Below are 20,605 nucleotides of genomic sequence, written 5' to 3'. Positions count from 1 at the left end.
GCTCCTCTGTCCCTCCCCTTTGCTGAGGAACGTCCCGTGCTTGAAGTTGTTCAGTCCGTAGATCTGTTCCTTCGATGACGGATAGGTGACGGCACCGCCTTGTTCCGCTGAATCATGTACGCTGACGTCACCGCCGACGTCACCAGATGGAGCGGCTGCCATAGCGGCTGAAGCTCCGTCGTTCCCTGCCATCTTGATTTATGGCGAGCTTGCAACGATTCAGCCTCGGGTCGACGTTGTGAATTCAGGTACTGTGATAATGTTTTAACGCACCTTGTCAAAGTGACGTCATTATTCGTCTTACGTGGTCACCCAGCATCCAGAAAAAGCACTTCTCTTAACTTCCACAAAAAGCTAGTAGAACTCGGAATAAAACCAGTTTTGAGCCTTTCATGTGTTTGGGAAAGAATCCTTTTTTTGTGTTCAAGGCGTAGTTGCGACTGATCACAAGCGGCAGAAAATGGCGAAGAAAAGCACACTGATGTGACACTGGACACAGTTTTCTACAGGCAGAAGCGTAACACTTGATGTCGTAGTGTCAAAGCTCTGCTTGCGTTGCAGGAGTAGCCGAAGCAGTGTTATGTTTGAAAAAAAGAATCCTTTGTTGTTTTCAAGAGGTGCCGTTTCGACTGATCCCACAGGACAGAAAACGGCGAACAATGGTACGCGGTGCGTGACACAATGTTTTTCACAGGCAGAAGTTCAGACTTGGAGGTTGTTGGGTCAGAGTGTTTCCTGGTGTTGCAGAAGTTGCGGAAATAGATCGAGGCACCGAATCAAACTGTGAGTCCTTTGTGCGCCAATAAGTTTGAATCGAAAATCTGCAAAAGAAAATGGATACAAGAATCATAATTAAATGATAATGAAATCATAATGGATTTTCGAGGTTTGAAAGCCGTTTGTTCAATAATCAAATTAACTGCTTCTTATTCTCGTGGTTGCCAGGAAACTGGTTATAAACGTAGCTCCAAGTGTTGTATATATTAAGAGAAATTACTTTCCTGTGTTTCTTTGATCTAGATGGAATCGATACAAGATCAAGCTGAAGCTGATATTTTCCATTAACCAGTACTAGTTCATGCTCATTAGGGTTTTTAAAAAAACCCACATTTAGTGGGTTTTTTAATCTCCAATGCACACACACACACACACATACACACACACACACACACACATACATACATACACACACACAGTGACACACACGCACACACACACACACGCGCACACGCACACACACACACACACACACACACACACACACACACGGCACCACAGAAGTACTTCAGCACTGCAAGTCCCTGTTGTTCACTCTGTCACAGCTACGACTAAGTGTCACTGCTCTCCCGGACCTCCCCCACAAACTAATTCTTATTAATTGACAATTCATAATTCTCGTCTCTTTCGCTACCGATAATTCCTGTCGGCTCTCCCGCCTTCTTCATATCTTAGCTTCGGCAGAGTGTTCGATCCGAAAGCTTGGGCATAGATTTTCTTGTCTTCTTATATGTAGAAACTCGGTACTTGAGCGTTGCCCAGTGATTTGTTCAGTGTAAGCCGGAGCCGGACTAGGCTCACTTGGGAACATTCGAACTCGGTTGTTCCCCTTTACAACTCTTCAATGAGGAAGTGTCGTAAAAAAAAGACGGTCACTTTTTTTTTTCTTTTTTTTTTTTTTAGGGGGGGGGGGGGGGGGGGACTTATTAAATAATTATAAAGTTTGCTTTTTACAAAAAAAAGTATTAATAATTTCGTGCTTGAAATGGTAAACCCAAAAGTCAACAATGAAAAATTCGAACTGACGTGCCTAAATATTGAAAAAATGTCGTGGTTCACTCCACATGTTGTAAAGCCTTAAAGTTGACAGACCTTGATGCCCTCAGAAAAGAAAACTGCAGTCGGACGTTAGACGTTCTTCTTTGACAATTAAAACGTTTCGTTGTCGCTTTGAGAAGGAATGACTATAACCGGAGATCCAACGGTATAAGAGGTACGTGTTCCAAACTTTATTCCCCCCTCTGCTTCTTTACCTCTGTAAACTTGTAGGGGTAGTTATTTTTCGATAATGACCCAGCAACCAAACAAATAACGACCCAGCAACAGCCTGAATCCTCGATAGTGCAATGGGTTGAGAAGTTGTTCTGTTTCGGTACTACTTTTTGCGACTGAAAAGTTCCGAACGCTCTAACGTACGAAGTATACATCTCTGGAGCAAAGAATACAAACATACCGCATTTAAATTAACAACTACAGGCCTGAACACATGAATCTTCATATAAAATCCATGAGTTCGGTTGTTTTCTGAATCTAGATTTGCCGTGCTCAAACGTTCATCACAAGCAATTTCCCGCAAGGCAAGTAACTCATACTTTGTCTAGCGACAAGAGTAGTTCCCCTTCTTTTCACTCAGTTTCTTCGACAACAGACTGCAATCCGACGGTCAGTTTTCAACAATATTTCATTTAATAAACAGATCACACGCAACCAAATGCACACATCTCATCAATTTAAACAACATAAAGCGGTTTCATACACTATTTTCCCCAGAAAACTGAACTTCATACAGTTTTTAACGTTGGAACACGGGTGCAAAAGTTCGTCTGCTAGTCCCATTTGACGAAAGAACATTATCCTAAGCGATACCAATAGAGAATACTACATGGCTTGCTGTGTCGTACCAGATTTACACGAGTTGTTTTTTTAAATATTGAACTGCGAGCGAAAGCGAGCTGTTCACTATTTGAAAAAGCAACGAGTGTAAATCTGGTACGACACAGCAAGCCATGTAGTATTCTGTTTATCCTACATACTGTACTTACGTGTATTTTACTGAAAATGTCCTGCATTCGAGGCAGCTAAATTGAAGACGCTTGTTTTGGAACCTCGATCTCTTCTAAAGCCTCGTGCAATCTATTACGTCAAAGCAAAGAAACGTCACTCTGAAAGTGTGGCGTGACGTGTTAGTTCTAAAGATTCATCGAGGGTAATTAGCGAGCACAATTTGTGTTTCTATAATGACGTTTGTCTCGGTGACTTTGGCATCATAAGCAGTGGAAAAACAGGTCCCTGCCAGACTTGCTTGACATGACCTCATTTACATGATATACACACGTGTGATTTGAACGATTATTATCTCACGGGTGTCTCTCTCACGTATGTAGGATAAAAACATATACAGAACACACAATATCTGCCTTTGCCGCCACAGCAGAATAACAGCATATCTGTGTACTTGATTTTAGTCCAAAATAGGAAAACTGACAAGAAGTGTTAACAGAATGGAATGATTTGCACGGAACTATACAACCGCGCATTAATCGATCGCCTGCGCAGGTTGACTGGTTGAGTGAATAGGATCCGATCAAACTTTCGCAAAAAACCTCCTCTTTTCTTTGAATAACTGAAGAAAGGAGGAATAAAGAGATTACACACCTCGTCTCAGTGATTATAAAAAATAATAATTTTTCATGATCCGCTAACTTCGACCATTATTTTTAATAATCACTGAGACTCGGCGTGTAACCTCTACGAAGATACACGAACACAACTTAAAATTTAGCTGTTAGTCAATTTGTACTGACTGACATCAAATAGCAGCACTGCCTTATTATAGAATATTATGAATTATGTTTGACAGTAAGTTTTTTCTGAACTAGACGGTGCGGTGCCACGACAGTTGAGGGGATTTGCTCTGCATCGGGTAGACCCTCGCGTGACGGTTTTGTTTGGGACACGAAACATGAATTATATACCATCTGATTCTACTAAAGTTTTATTCAGTTCTTAGATGATAGCAAACGCTACTGCTGTCAAAAAAAGGCTCACAAAAAAACGTCTTGTGTTTTCCGTGTTCCGGTCGATTTTTCCCGTCGACCATTCATTTGTGTTCAGTTAAGAACTATAAATTCGAAAATTGCCAAGACTGTTATGGCTTTACGGCGAATTTGCGGAAGTAATTAATACTAGTAGCACCTCTGCATCCTTGCATTCATATTGTAGTGTATTGTGGTAGAGAGTGTAAGAGAAGTTATTTTTTGTGGACTTCCTTGGTCGATGTGCGAGACTGCAACTTGATTTATCCAGACACCATCGATTCTTCATTAAGCTAACTGGGTCATTCTATTCGTGAGTTGTCCCATCTCAACTGATCCAGATCCCACCCCCAGTCCACCGCCAAACGGCCCTCCCCACCCCACCCCCCCCCCCCCCCACCCCTATCTCACACTCTCGCTATTTGCTTCGTTGGATAGTGAGTCAAATAGTCAGTCTGGTAATCCTTAAGTTCGTTCGTTCGTTTGTGTGTTCCTTCGTTCGTTCGTTCGTTCGTTCGTTCGTTCGCGTGTGCGTTCGTTCGCGTGTGCGTTCGTTTGTTCGTTAAAGTTCGTTCGTTCGCTCGTTCGTTCGTTCGTTCCGCGTTCGTTCGTCCGCTCGTTTGTTCGTTCGTTCGTTCGTTCGTTTAAATAGTTAGTTTGTTAGTTCTGTTTGTTCACTATACGAGTTCGTACTTCGTCATCTAGACCCTTTGTTGCATACTCAGTTAAATAGCTAGTTCATTTGTTTGTTACAAGTCTAGTTCTTTAAGCTCGATGTACGAAGCCTGAGCACATCATTTCGGTAAAAAGACTTTGCGAAGTCAAGTTCGGGCTTAATTAAAGCCTCTCATTTATGCGAGTGAGTAATCGACCGAGCGAGTGAAAGAGTGTGAGCGCCGCGAGCGAGCGAGCAAAGTGAGCTACTGGTGTACCACTGAGGTCGATGTTACGGCTAGTCACACAGAACGACAGCAGCACAGGAGGAGAAAAAAATCTCGTTTGTTTGCACGGGTAATATTTTCTCAGGCAGTTTTTAAGGGCAGTCAGTTACCGGTTGTAAATCTCCTTTACAAACACTCGTTTGACAAGTCATTTATCATCGGTTTTGAAAGACTTGTCAGGCCTCCCTAATGTTAAGCTCGTGTTTGTGTGCGACAGGGCGTTAAAAAACGATAAAGAAGTATTGACGAGGGCGAAGAATCAACGTTAAGAAGTTTATAGAGGATTATAAAAGTCGGGGTGTATAGAAATGTATAACATATTCTAGGTGCAAACCGAATAGGATAAACGCATTTATGATATGCTCAAAATGCAAACAGTTACTTTTCTTTGAACGGACAATGTACTGACATGTTCTGACAAATTCCATGTGTTAATGCATGCAGAAGATCGACAACAAGTTTCGACAAAGAGATAATGCCAGTATATTTTGCCCATGTTGTTGACATCATAAATTGTGTCGACACGCAGCCCTTAGTAGCAAGGCTATCTGAGTACAGTTTTAAGTTCTCCCGTGTTAAAATCGACCACACAAAAAAGAACTGCCTCTAAATCCTGCTGTACTATATATGCAACCCCATATTCTCGGAATAAAATCTTGTGTAAATCAACTGCCTCTAAAACTGAACAAGTTGTGCATGTCATTGGATAGAACAATCAAATTTATCACGGATCCACAACAGACAGTTTTGTTCACCTGTCTTGTCTAACAACGAAATTATGGCATGATCAACGTACTGCTGTTAGTATAGAACTTCTGGTAGCTGGGCGGAATGTTTACCTCGACACAACACAATCAAAGTGACTAATACACGTGCCTTACTTTTTGGTTGCACAACAGACCAGTATCCTTTTACCGTATGTTAACAGCAAGCACACTCAATCAATCAATGAGGCTTATATCGCGCATATTCCGTGGGTACAGTTCTAGGCGCTCTGCAGTGATGCCGTGTGAGATGAAATTTTATACGGCCAGTAATTGCAGCCATTTCGGCGCATATTTACCTTTCACGGCCTATTATTCCAAGTCACACGGGTATAGGTAGACAATTATTAACTGTGCCTAAGCAATTTTGCCAGGAAAGACCCTTTTGTCAATCGTGGGATCTTTAACGTGCACACCCAATGTAGTGTACACGGGGGGGGGGGGGGGGGGGGGGGAGTTCGGACACCGAAGAGAGTCTGCACACAAAGTTGACTCTGAAATAAATTTCCGCCGAACCTGGGATCGAACTCACGCTGACAGCGGCCAACTGAATACAAATCCAGCGCGCTACCAACTGAGCTATATCCCCGCCCCACATCGATGTATTTGGTATTGAATGTCACGCGACATGGTTTAACGCTTTGTATTTTTAACATGTGGAGCTTTCTTCCCCGCTCCTCAACAGATGTTGAATGTGTTCATTGTTTTAATAGTGATAAATGGAATTAGTTCTTTAAGAAACTGTACTCCCCTCACAGACAAAGTTTTACCCAAACCTGTATCAAAAAAGTTCTCCTCCATTTTTTTCTCCCAAGACCCTTCCATCATAGAAAAACACTTACCATCTTGTTTCTAATACCTTCCCTGCATTGTTTCATGATTTTTAAGGTTTAAAAAAAAAATTAAAAAAAATTCGAACGACTGAAAAAAATGTAATGCACAACAATGAATGTAGTGGCTTATTGGTCAGTACAAAATACGATGCGACATAATGAAACAATACCAGTTTCAGAAAATAATAAGGAGCGTTGACCTTACAATGTTCACTTAACGGACACTGTTGGACATTTAGACGCTATAAAAATTAAAAAATAAACAGTAAACAAATCACAAAAGAAAACAAACAATCAAACAAACAAACGAACAAACAACCCTACCGTAACCTTCTTCACAAGTTTTCCATTTTACCTTTAATGCAAATACCCCATTCACTTTTTCTAATGGGCTAGGAAACGGATACTTATTAGCTCACTCACCATTGTCTTGTGTTTGTTTATGGGTACTTACTTCCCTTTGTTCTAGTGTTTTGTTTTCCTTCACAGCCTTTTTTTTTCAGATTTTGTTTCTTAGGTCGGCAGCTAAGAATTGCTCAGTCGGGCTACAAAGATAGTTCATGGGAAACAGAATCCCCTTTTCTCTCTCTCTCTCTCTCTCTCTCTCTCTCTCTCTCTCTCTCTCTCTCTCTCTCTCTCTCTCTCTCTCTCTCTCTCTCTCTCTCGAGGTATTACACACCGGTACGACCGAACTAAGGTATTACACACAGGTACGACCGAACTAAGGTGTGCAATGGGTGCTCTCTCTCTCTCGCTCTCTCTCTCTCTCTCGCTCTCTCTCTCTCTCTCGCTCTCTCTCTCGCTCTCTCTCTCTCTCTCGCTCTCTCTCGCTCTCGCTCTCGCTCTCGCTCTCTCTCTCTCGCTCTCTCTCTCTCTCGCTCTCTCTCGCTCTCTCTCTCTCTCTCTCTCTCTCTCTCTCTCTCTCTCTCTTTTCTTGTATTTGTTTTATTTGTTTTTTTGTTTTTTTTTAAGTTAGTCCCTCTTTAGGGCGAGGGCTGGATGTAAAAAAGCAGACCACTGCTTAAATTACCCCCGTTAAAAAAAGAATTGTCATTTCTCTCTCTCTCTCTCTCTCTCTCTCTCTCTCTCTCTCTCTCTCTCTCTCTCTCTCTCTCTCTCTCTCTCTAATAATAGAGTAGTCCCTCTCTGGGCGAGGGCTGGTTGAAAAGAAGCTCGTTTGTATTGCTTATGCCACAACCCTCGTGAAATAAAATTTGATTTGATTTGATTTGATTTGATTTGATTTGATATATCTCTCTCTCTCTCTCTCTCTCTCTCTCTCTCTCTCTCTCTCTCTCTCTCTCTCTCTCTCAGCTTTTTCCTCTCGGTTTTTGTTTGTTTACTGACACAACAGTCTATAAGTACCCTTCACAGAACTTTCCGTCTCTAGATCTGTTTTTCCTCTCTTCAAAGAAGTCCGAGAACTGCATACTCAGAACACGAAGGAACAGCTAGTATACAAACGGATTTAAGGTATTCACTTTCGTAGGACAAACGTAGGCCAGTGCCTGTCGTGTGCTCATGCATATTCCCCACAACTTTGCGAATAAATCCCCACAAACAAGTGTGTGTGTGTGTGTGTGTGTGTGTGTGTGTGTGTGTCACTGTGTGTGTGTCACTTTGTGTGTGCGAGCGTGCGTGCGTGCATGCGTACGTGCGTGCGTGCGTGCGTGCGTGCGTGTCGCTGAAAAAGTTACATTCATTTTTACAGCGGGTCGGTTTGCTGCACAATGATTTTGTACGTCTTCATAGAAAAACGGGCTGGTAAGTTGCTCGGCACACTTTCGAGTTACGAAAAAAACAACCAAAAACAAAAATTTGTAAGAAAAACCACTGCGGGTGAATACTTACCAATTTGTTTTACATATTTTGGATTCTAAATGGTTTAGTCTATGTATATATCTTATGTTTCCGCAAAACTTAGAAGAACTGGACGGCTTTTTTGCTTGCAATCCTTTGTCCGTTTACAGAGATTTTGTTGTTGTTGTTGGTGTTGTTGTAAACTCCGGACCTTCTGAGTTGAATTGCAGAAAAAGTGGGCGCATAGAAAAATAGAAAAAAAAAACATCAAGTGATCTTGTGCGCTGTTGCATAAATAAACTCTCACCCTTTCTTGATCCTAAGTCGTATCGTTTTACAATGTTCCCATAATTTCATTCTCATCGAAACGAGACGTTTGTTTTTCTTACTCAGACAACTGAGATAGAAAGGAAAGAATGCTATAGAGAGCGCGGGGGGGGGGGGGGGGGGGCGGAGGGAGAGGGGGTAGAAGGGGGGGGGAGTACAATAATTTAGAAAAACACTGAAGTAATCAATTTCACAGACGTTTTACAGACGATAGATAAATGAGTAAACAAATGAATATATATGTTCTGCGCGAACTTAGAATCCGGTTTCATTCTAGAATGGACCGGGTCCAGGTTGGAATTCTAACCCTGCGCAAGTACAGGGGTGCCATTCTAGAATGAAACCCTTGTTGCTGGTCCATTCTAGAATCGGCCGTGCGCAAGGTTGGAATTTGGGTCCAAGTTGGAATAGTCATTTCAGTTAGACTATCACACAGCCAAAGCCACAAATGTGGATTTTCTGTTTGTTTTTGTTTTGTGTGTGTTTGGTTGGTTTTTTTTTCTCGGGTTTTTTACACTTTACTCAAAGACATCGTGAATTGGGATTGTGATGTTCTGAAAGTGATTACGATTTTGAGAGACACTCAGCACTGATCGCTACGAACGGAAATTTCCGGACTGACAGTGTTTTGCCGATCTCGCTTGTAACTTTTAATCTTATTCATATACATGAAGTTGGTCTTCTGAATTGTGAAGATATAATGTCAACTTTTTTTTAAACCTGTGACAACAGCTCTATAACTCACTCTGTCCTTCTGTTGGTCTGTCTGTCGGTTAGTCGGTCTGACCGTCTGTCTGTCTGTCTGTCTGTCTGTCAAAAAAATTGTCAAAAAAATTGTCAAAAAACCGGACATTTCCGAGAGGGAGACAGCGCTGACATTGCAAGCGGCCGCAACCGGCTCTCATCACAAAAACAACTGCCCTGCAAACAATACCGCCCTGGTAGTCCCCCTTGCTATGGTCTGCCTTTGTTTATTGCGTACTCAGGAGTGTCAACTTTCTTGACATGACATGACATCGCAAGAGGTGGAGATAATTCAAGGGAAGACAACTCTGTCTTACCTACAAACATTACGGCCCCCTTTATTCAAGGGTTTCATTCTAGAATGGCACCCCTGTACTTGCGCAGGGTTAGAATTCCAACCTGGACCCGGTCCATTCTAGAATGAAACCGGATTCTAAGTTCGCGCAGAACATATACATCAAAGGAAAATCAAACAAGCTAGCAAAACTGTGCATCAAATAGATAAATAGATTAGAGTTACCCACCCTAACAACAAACAGACACAAGAAAAATAAAAAATAAAAAATAAACCAAAACATAACAGCTGTACTCCAGCCGCAGAACGACACAGTAAAGGTATATTCGTATCGCACACAAATACAACAAGTCGCGTAAGGCGAAATTACTACATTTAGTCAAGCTGTGGAACTCACAGAATGAAACTGAACGCACTGCATTTTTTCACAATGACCGTAGTCCGCCGCTTGTGCATAACGGAGTGAAACTGACGAGCCTGTTTGGCGCGGTAGTGGTTTCGCTGTGCTGCATAGCACGCTTTTCTGTACCTCTCTTCGTTTTAACTTTCTGAGCGTGTTTTTAATCCAAACATATCATATCTATATGTTTTTGGAATCAGGAACCGACAAGGAATAAGATGAAATTGTTTTTAAATCGATTTCGGACATTTAATTTTGATCATAATTTTTATATTTTTAATTTTCAGAGCTTGTTTTTAATCCAAATATAACATATTTATATGTTTTTGGAATCAGGAAATGATGTAGAATAAGATGAACGTAAATTTGGATCGGTTTATATAAAAAAAACATTATTACAATTTTCAGATTTTTAATGACCAAAGTCATTAATTAATTTTTAAGCCACCAAGCTGAAATGCAATACCGAAGTCCGGCCTTCGTCGAAGATTGCTTTACAAAAATTTCAATCAATTTGATTGAAAAATGAGGGTGTGACAGTGCCGCCTCAACTTTTACAAAAAGCCGGATATGACGTCATCAAAAGTATTTATCGAAAAAAAGAAAAAAAGGTCCGGGGATATCATTCCCAGGAACTCTCATGCCAAATTTCATAAAGATCGGTCAAGTAGTTTGGTCTGAATCGCTCTACACACACACACGCACACACACACACACACACACACACACACACACACACACACACACACACACAAACAGACACACCACGACCCTCGTCTCGATTCCCCCTCTATGTTAAAACATTTAGTCAAAACTCGACTAAATGTAAAAAGAACACTATTGCACAATCTTAAAATAACTTCTTTTTGCACAAGGTAGAGAGCACAACAGATACACACACAAACAAATCTTATTTGTTAACACAAATTATACAACAACAAATACAAATACACCTACAGAGCGTACACCTATCAGCAACTAATGGATAAACTAGACAATTTAATCCTTGGGTTAAAAGCTTAACAGAATAAACTTGTACAATTATCTATACTTTGTACCATAGGTAAATATGAAATTGACAGTATTTAAATCAAACTGGTAAAAGACATAATTGTAATACGAGAGTAAAACGGAAAGACCATGCAACTTACCGTCAGCGCCGTCATATCTGCACTAAGCACTGATCAGTATGCTCTTGCACGGTATTGGATCGTTCGATCACTTGTCGGTGTCTGATCTGACACACACACACACACAGCTGTAAACTGAATTTTATGATCGATACAACGACACTCAGGTCTTTTTTTCACTGTCGACAGCGATTCATTGACTCAGTGAGAGGGGAAGATTCTCTGCCAGTATTTGACAGTATTTGTATTGCTTCTCAAGTCGTGTCCTGGTCTGAGACGCACGAAGCGAAACTGGGTCTGGGTATGCAGCCGCGGCGTCGGATTTGTTCAAATTAAGATTTGTTGTGATTTCAACCAATCAAACCCCGCGGGTGGTTCCCATCCAGTTGGGTTGGACCCAGTTTTGCTTCGTGCAGCTCAGCCGTTGTTTGTTTGTTTGTTTGCTTAACGCCCAGTCCACCACGAAGGGTGATATCAGGGCGGTGCTGCTTTGACATTTAACGTGCGCCACACACAAGACAGAAGTCGCAGCACAGGCTTCATGTCTCACACAGTCACATTATTCTGACACCGGACCAACCAGTCCTAGCACTAACCCCATAATGCCAGACGCCAGGCGGAGCAGCCACTAGATTGCCAATTTTAAAGTCTTAGGTATGACCCGGCCAGGGTTCGAACCCACGACCTCCCGATCACGGGGCGGACGCCTTACCACTAGGCCACCGTGTTGCGTTCAAGGTACACTCCTAGTCGTTTTTATTTTAATTTTTATTTTATGCAGCTTGTTATCGCGCGCATATTTCAACATACGGATTCAAGGCGCAGGGATTTATTTATGCCGTGTGAGATGGAATTTTTTTTACACAATACATCACGCATTCACATCGTCCAGTAGATCGCAGCCATTTCGGCGCATATCCTACTTTTCACGGCCTAGTCGTGGCACGGATCATGAATGCAACCACAGGCCTGTCTGGACTGTCACGTGGAATCAGAGCATCCTGTCATATGGACACATGGGAAAATAATTATTAGCATGGATGCTTCGTGTGCAAAGTGGGAACTTTGCGCGGAATTGAGGTCTAACGAATGACGTCTCACAACGTGCGTGGTCGTCCTTGGCGGTCAAGAAAGCGGCCGCGATCATTGCGCAGACGACACTTCTTGAGCGCCAATATTTTTTGTGCGCATCACGTGCTCCACATAAATCGGCCGGAAACGAAGCAATTGGGAAACCTGGATAGGCCCTACATTTTCAAATAATATAGATAAAATCAATTCAGCAAAAACATCTTTTTGGGGGGCGGGTGGGGAGCTGTTAGGCTGTTTTATGTTTGAAATGTGTTCAAGTGGACACATTATTGTTCTCATAATCACCATTATCTAAAAGCTTGGAAGGATCTGTGCTGCTTACCAATTTACAAGGTATTTTACACGGGTAGGAAGACACTGTTCTTGTATCTCGAAATGCCTTGCCGCAGGTCAAGGGATCTTTCTCGCTTTGAAACGTATGTGTTTCGTAATCCATTGCATCTGTCTGATAGAACACTTTGTGTTTTAGTGTCTGGACAGCTACTTTTTTTCCCAACTGGACTCCTGGGGAGGGTTAAATACACAAATGTGTATCTCCAATATTGCAAAAGCGATCTGGAAGATCGAGAAAAAAAACCAAGCACACAAACAATTGCAAAATAACAACAACAAAAAAACAACATTCAAAGAAGAACTGAAACCAAAAGCCATCAAAACAAAATGAATCACAGAGTCCGCAAAAAAAAAATTGAATGTTAATCGAGAGGTGAGAACTGACGTTATCGAACGCAGGGTCAACCCGTGCCAACTAACACACGAACACTCACTTTCTACGAGACAGGCAGATATTGACCTGTGCACTTACAATATGAATGTTCAAAGAGAAGAACGGGTGCATGGACATTCATACATATGTTTGTCTCTCTGTCTGGCGCGAGCACGCACACATACACACACAAACCCACACATACACACACACACAGACACACACACACGCACGCACACACACACACACACACACACACACATGCACACACACACACACACCAGGGCCGGACCCAGGGGGGGGGTTCCAGGGGTTCCGGAACCCCACCCCTGGAAAAAGCATGAGTGTTTTTTTGGTGTTTTTTTTACTAGTTTTAGCATTAAAACAATGCTGCTCTTAACCCTCAAAACAAGGCCCAGAATGCACCAGATTGCACAGATTTTAACCGTTTTTCAAAAATTTTCCGGGGGGGCATGCCCCCGGACCCCCCTAGTTCGCGCGCCTGCTTTGCAGGAGCGCGCTTGTGGCTTCGCCACTTCGCTGATTTGCCCCCCAAAAAAAGGAGGAACCCCCCCCTTACAACTCATTTGGTCCGGCCCTGCACACACACACACACAATTATGGCGGGGAAAGAAAGTGACAGAAACAAAGACTGAGATACAGGTAAACACCCAGGTGCAAGAAAACGCCCCTCAGAACTGAGTAGCATATCGTTTTCCTTATTCCTTACAGAAGTATGACCTTGTCAAAGACCTTTCGCACGCCCTCCTGATCATATTACTTACCCACCGATAAAATCCCAACAGATGCATGTCTGAAATACCCATTGAAGATTTTCTTTCACTCAAGGAATCGAAAGATTTGTATACAAGTTTACGGCTATGGGTATTCAAACGTGTCTGTACGCTATACCACGTGTATACGTCTGTGTTGGAGCATTAAGAATAAGATTCAGGATGTCTGGAATCAAATCCTGAAAGCGGGTGTCTAAAGCGACACTTGACACGGGGTGCATGGCTACAAGATTGACAAGGACGACTGAATAGTTATTGACTTCCACGCGACGTTGGGAAATAAAAAATTAAAAAAGGGCGGGGGATGAGAAGGGGGTTCGGGAGAGTGCGGGAGGGGGGCGTATAGAGACAGACAGAGAGAGGGAGAGAGAGAGAGAGAGAGAGAGAGAGAGAGAGAGAGAGAGAGAGAGAGAGAGAGAGAGAGAGAGAGAGAGAAAGAGAGTGTGAAAGAAAGAGAAAGACAGCCTAGTCAGGCAAAACGTGTGTGTGTGTGTGTGTGTGTGCGTGTGTGTTTCGTGCGTGCATGCGTGTGCGTGCGTGCGTCCACCGAAATGCACACCACTGAATGGGTAAGCAAAGAAGCCATCTCACGTTCTTGCAACAAGAACCCTTTGTTCCCAGTGCACATGATTAGTGCTTTATAGTAAATGCTGATTTCTGTCCGATTCTGGAATAACATAAAAGACACCATTCTACTACGAGGACATCAAATCGGCATATGCACTGATCGAATAAACGCCTAGCGGCCATAGCTTACAGATTCATCAATCGCATATGCCTGTTTTGACAGCTAGTTGAAGGCAACTCAAATAGACGGGACAAAGACGACGAATCACTTGAAACGGTCAACAATATCCCGATAATGGTAGCTTATTCGCCCAGGTAGTAAATGCAGACAGTCGCATATTAAATTCTTTTGTCACATCAAAGACGCTACGTTATCTGAAAGCTTCTTGTGTAGAAGATTCCGTGTGTCAGAACATTTTGTCAAGGAAAATAAAGTATGAAGTAAGGGTGAAAACAGACAACGCGAAATGTAAGCAGCATTGTTGCAACCTAGCAATGCCTCTCTCGACGGTTACCTGGGATTCCTCCTCCTGGCCATGGCATATATTGTAATGCCGTTTTATAAAAACTCTCAATCTACACTTATCTTTTCTGCCTTTTTTCCCACTCTCAAAAACGTAGTCGACACGAATATAGAACAAGTCGCGTAAGGCGAAAATACAATATTTAGTCAAGTAGCTGTCGAACTCACAGAATGAAACTGAACGCAATGCCATTTTTCAGCAAGACCGTATACTCGTAGCATCGTCAGTCCACCGCTCATGGCAAAGGCAGTGAAATTGACAAGAAGAGCGGGGTAGTAGTTGCACTAAGAAGGATAGCACGCTTTTCTGTACCTCTCTTTGTTTTAACTTTCTGAGCGTGTTTTTAATCCAAACATATCATATCTATATGTTTTTGGAATCAGGAACCGACAAGGAATAAGATGAAAGTGTTTTTAAATTGATTTGGACAATTTAATTTTGATAATAATTTTTATATATTTAATTTTCAGAGCTTGTTTTTAATCCGAATATAACATATTTATATGTTTTTGGAATCGGCAAATGATGGAGAATAAGATAAACGTAAATTTGGATCGTTTTATAAATTTTTATTTTTTTTTACAATTTTCAGATTTTTAATGACCAAAGTCATTAATTAATTTTTAAGCCACCAAGCTGAAATGCAATACCGAAGTCCGGGCTTCGTCGAAGATTACTTGACCAAAATTTCAACCAATTTGGTTGAAAAATGAGGGCGTGACAGTGCCGCCTCAACTTTCACGAAAAGCCGGATATGACGTCATCAAAGACATTTATCAAAAAAATGAAAAAAACGTTCGGGGATTTCATACCCAGGAACTCTCATGTCAAATTTCATAAAGATCGGTCCAGTAGTTTAGTCTGAATCGCTCTACACACACACACAGACACACACACACACGCACACACGCACGCACATACACCACGACCCTCGTTTCGATTCCCCCTCGATGTTAAAATATTTAGTCAAAACTTGACTAAATATAAAAAAGAAAAGAGAGGTAGGTTATTGGAACGTTCAATTGATAGGGAACTGACAATTTAGGCAGATCCTCTGGTCACATGTTCGATTCCTGGACAGGATGGACACGGGTCAACTAGATGTGATGACTCAGAGATATCATCCATGTCCCATCCGTGTTACCGGCGTGGTACGCAAAACTGAGACCTCGGTCATTCTACCGGATGTGCAGGGCGAGGGGGCTGATTAGACCTAAACACGCGGCAGCGATAACTTGTAGCGCTTTTCACACCTGGGTAGCGCAACTCTTCTTGTTACTAGCATAAAACTTCCATTTTTCGGCAGCGACCCCGTTTTCCAAGCAATGGGACGACAAAGTATCAAATGAAAATGAAATGACAAGTGTCCAACATATCCAACACCACCTCCCCTGGACTATCCAGCTGTAGCAGAGACCTATCTCACTTCCAGGTTCTCTTGGCTCAATACTGACAACTGGGCGATCGCTTAGTTGGCCGACAACAATTGTCAGCCCCAGCCAGAAATCAAGCAGATTAGAATACCTCTTTAAATGCAAATCAGTTGTTATCCACCATCCTACAGTGCCGATGTATTAACAAAACATGGTCGCTGTTGCCACTGAGGACGTTTAATTTGAATTTCATTAACCCATGTCCTGCTTTGTTGGGGCCGGATCGGACTTAGATTGGCATGGGGACATGTATGTTGCAAATTTTCCACGAAAGCCTGTCTGTAGTTTGTTGTAGTCTATTGCTCTGTATGGTAATATGCACAAATAAAAACAGAAAAATGTAATACAAAAAGGGAAGTGGGTTGGAATACTAAACGATTACAACACTGATTCGAACAGCCTGGGCCAAACCATAAAGCTCGATTGTATTAGCAGCAGCATAAACCATAAGAGGCATACCGACGGCTCGTCTGTGGATATTTCAGCTTGACCTAATAGCACCTCGCAGCGTGCAACAAGAGTGGCAAGTTTGATCGATTTTAAGGCCATAGTTACCAGTGTACTTTTCATGATTTCTTCAAGATGTTCACATTCCGTGCCCATTTGTAAATACTGAATGCGACAAATGAAGTTTTCTTTGAGCATTTATAAATCTGTCGCGATGAGTGAGTGACAGCATGTTTCACGTGCTGAAAACTGCAGACATGGGAACTAAGATGCATGAACAAGTCTGACAGAGAGCTGACTCCCCGATAATGCTGACAAGCTGGGCATGAATCAACAAACTTATCTGAAATTGTTCACCCTGAGCTCACAAAATAAGTCTTTTTTTTTCTTTTTCTTTTTTCTTTTTTTGACCTCAGTTGCTTGCAGGCTGCTTCAACCCTTCCTTGTTTTCTTCTCTCTTTTTTCTTTCCTTTTTTTTTCTTTTTTTTCTCTTTTTTTTTCTTTTTTTTTGTTCTTTCTTTTTTTCTTGTAAATAGGCGGTGAGCATCCTTCTTCATTGGTCTTTTTTCTTCTTTTTTTAACATAGAGGTAAATTACACTCACGAGACATGGACATTTTCTCTTTACAAAGGAAATATTCCTTATAAGTCTGATTTCAGCCAAATATTTGAACATTTTCTACATTTTCATGTGTGTAAAAAGATAATTAAACGGCTTGCTTTCACTGAGTAAGTATACAAAAAAATAAAAACACCAAAGTGAAAATCTGTAAACACTGCTGACAATTTTTATTTTTTTTAATGTCACAAGGCTTGATGAAAGCATGTAAAAATTAGGATACGGACGCTTGGCGACTATTGCCTTAAGCTGACTTTCAACATGCTTAGATGTTTTCCGGTCTTTGACACAGGAACCACCATCGCGCATTGCACGTGCGGAGCTGGCCTGTGCACTTGAGTGGTGACTATCGCCTTAAATTGACTTTTAACGTGCTTGCTGCATGGCAGCCTTCGATAAAGGAATCACCGGTTGCAAGCTTTTACTGGGTCTAGGACCGAGTCAGCAGGAAAGAAGAATGACGATGATATATGGCGAGGCTGAACAACCAGCTCATCGTCACAGTTCATGAAATTGCCCGGCAGCTAGCAGAGGGAGCCCAGGTCGACGCCATCCTGTTGGACTTCTCCAAAGCCTTCGACAAGGTGCCCCACGCCCGCCTGCTCACGAAACTGGCTTACTACGGAGTGAGAAACGACACCCTCAAGTGGATCTCTGCCTTCCTCAGTCAGCGTCAACAGCAGGTGGCCTTGGAGGGCGTCCTATCGTCTCCAGTCGGAGTGCAGTCCGGAGTTCCGCAGGGGACCGTCCTGGGTCCTCTCCTGTTTTTAGCCTTCATCAACGACCTCCCTGAATCCGTTCAGTTCAGCAGCGTCAAACTCTTTGCAGACGACTCCCTACTCTTCAAACGTATATCCTCTCCAGCGGACAGTCTGCAGCTCCAACAGGACCTATCCAGCCTCGAACAGTGGGAATCAACATGGCAGATGGAGTTCAACCCCAGCAAGTGCACCGTCATCCGCATTGCCCCGAACAAGAAGAAGCCCATCCTACCAACTTCCTACAGCCTCCATGGACAGACTCTGGAAACAACACCATCCAGCAAGTACCTAGGGGTCTTAATCTCCGATGACCTGTCCTGGAGCAGCCACGTGCATGCGACTGTCAACAAGGGCAACAGAACTGTGGGCTTCTTGCGGCGGAACTTCCGGGAGTGCACCACCACCGTCAGAGCTGCTACGTACAAGGCCATGGTCAGACCGGTCCTTGACTACGCCTCGCCAGTCTGGGACCCGATCTCTCAGAAAGACGTCACGGAGCTTGAAAAAGTCCAACGCAGAGCAGCCCGTTACGTCCACAACAACTACAGCGATCGGACCCCAGGCTGTGTGACCAGCATGCTGAAGACCCTCCAATGGGAACCACTCGCCGACAGAAGACTCACCAACCGCCTCACTATGCTCTACAAGATCAACAACGGCATAGTCGACATCAACAAGGCCGAGTTCTACACCTCTGGCGACAGCCGCACCAGAGGAGCCCAGAGACTGTTCCAGGAGAGGGCATCCCATCCTGTTCTCTTCAACTCCTTCTTTCCCCGAACACTGCGTCAGTGGAACAAGCTCGACCCTAAGACCACAGTTGCTCCTTCACTGGAGTCCTTCCAAACTGGTCTGGGTCGTACCCACGGACTTGCCTCGCTGACACAGTAACCCTGCAGCTCTTCGTGTAAATAGTTTTATACTTTTAACCATCTTCTCGGAGTTATTGGGTCACCCACCACCAGTAACCAATCACCCAGTACTCCGCCGCTGGACTACAGACGTTCTGATGAACCCAGTCCACATCAAGAAAGAAGAAGAAGAAGAAGAAGAAGAACCAGGAGTAAGGTATCAAAGGCACGGTCCTTCTTCGTTCATGGGCTTAGACTCCAACCTTCACTCATGTTTTTAGCACGAGTGGATTTTTACGTGTATGGCCGTTTTTACCCCGCCATTCAGGCAGCATACGCCGATTTCGGAGGAAGCATGCTGGGTATTTTCATGTTTCTATAACCCACCGAACTCTGGCATGGATTACAGGATCTTTTCCGTGCGCACTTGGTCTTGTGCTTGCGTGTTCACACGAAGGGGGATAAGGCACTAGCAGGTCTGCACATAAGTTGACCTGGGAGATCGGAAAAATCTCCACTCTTAACCCACCAGGCGGCAGCGACCGGGATTCGAACTCACGAACTCCCGATTAGGAGGCCAACGTCTTAGCACCACGCCACTGCGCCCGTCGTGTAAACGATTCCTTTCATCATCTCAGATCTGCCTAGGCTTTTACATTGATAAGTCCATACCTCCGATTGGACACATAACAACATTCAACAGGCTGGATGCTTTCTGCGCAGAGCGGGAATTTTGGATGAATTATGTTTTTATAAGCTGGGTGGCCAAGTGGTAACGCACTTGCGCTGGGAAGCGAGAGGTTGCGAGTTCGACCCTGGGTCAGGGCGTTAGCAATTTTCTCCCCCTAGGTGGTGGGTTCAAGTGCTAGTCTTTCGGATGAGACGAAAAACCGAGGTCCCTTCGTGTACACTACATTGGGGTGTGCACGTTAAAGATCCCACGATTGACAAAAGGGTCTTTCCTGGCAAAATTGTATAGGCATAGGTAAAAATGTCCACCAAAATACCCGTGTGACTTGGTGGCCGAGTGGTAACGCACTTGCGCTCGGAAGCGAGAGGTTGCGTGTTCAGGCCTGGGTCAGGCCGCAATTTTCTCCCCCCATTCCTAACCTAGGTGGTGGGTTCAAGTGCTAGTCTTTCGGATGAGACAAAAAACCGAGGTCCCGTGTACACTACATTGGGGTGTGCACGTTAAAGATCCCACGATTGACAAAAGGGTCTTTCCTGGCATATATAAAAAATGTCCACCAAATACCCGTGTGACTTGGAATAATAGGCCGTGAAAAGTATATACTCGCCTAACACGCTTGAGATTTACTGGCCGATGTGAATGCGTGATATATTGTGTAAAAAATTCCATCTCACACGGCATATTGTAAACGCCATGAGCCTCCCCTCTGGGAGGGTATGTGTGTAGAAATACTCACTAATAATAACTTGGAATAATAGGCCGTGAAAAGTAGGATATGCGCCGAAATGGCTGCGATCTGCTGGCCGATGTAAATGCGTGATGTATTGTGTAAAAAAATTCTATCTCACACGGCATAAATAAATCCCTGCGCCTTGAATATGTGCGCAATATAAATTGCATAAAATAAAAATAAAATAAAAAAATAAATAAATCCCTGCGCTTAGTACCCACGGAATACGCGCGATATAAGCCTCTTGTTGATTGATTGATAAGCTACTAGTGTCAATCTGCAAAATTAATTAATCACAATTCTGTACAGGAAGCAGGCAGCATGTTGATTTTTGGTATATGTCCA

The 20,605-nt window shown here is 43.1% G+C and overlaps 1 protein-coding gene across 1 annotated transcript in view; it reads right to left on the bottom strand.

Moving 5' to 3' along the window:
- The window catches only part of LOC138961475 (mediator of RNA polymerase II transcription subunit 1-like), a 13,238-nt gene extending 1,915 nt beyond the window's left edge, over positions 1-11,323 (bottom strand). The window contains exons 1-2 of the mRNA XM_070333122.1: positions 11,068-11,323; positions 1-821 (exon numbers count right to left, since the gene is read on the bottom strand). The exon at positions 1-821 is cut by the window's left edge and continues 42 nt beyond it. Of these exons, the coding sequence (XP_070189223.1) occupies positions 1-192 (192 nt within the window). The 5' untranslated portion in view covers positions 193-821; positions 11,068-11,323. The remainder of the gene's footprint in view (positions 822-11,067) is intronic.
- Between the last annotated feature and the right edge of the window lie 9,282 nt (positions 11,324-20,605).

Source organism: Littorina saxatilis, linkage group LG3, assembly GCF_037325665.1.
Source record: "Littorina saxatilis isolate snail1 linkage group LG3, US_GU_Lsax_2.0, whole genome shotgun sequence".
Classification (NCBI taxonomy): domain Eukaryota; kingdom Metazoa; phylum Mollusca; class Gastropoda; order Littorinimorpha; family Littorinidae; genus Littorina; species Littorina saxatilis.
Note: the sequence above shows the minus strand (reverse complement) of the source record. Positions and strands in the feature narration are given on the sequence as shown.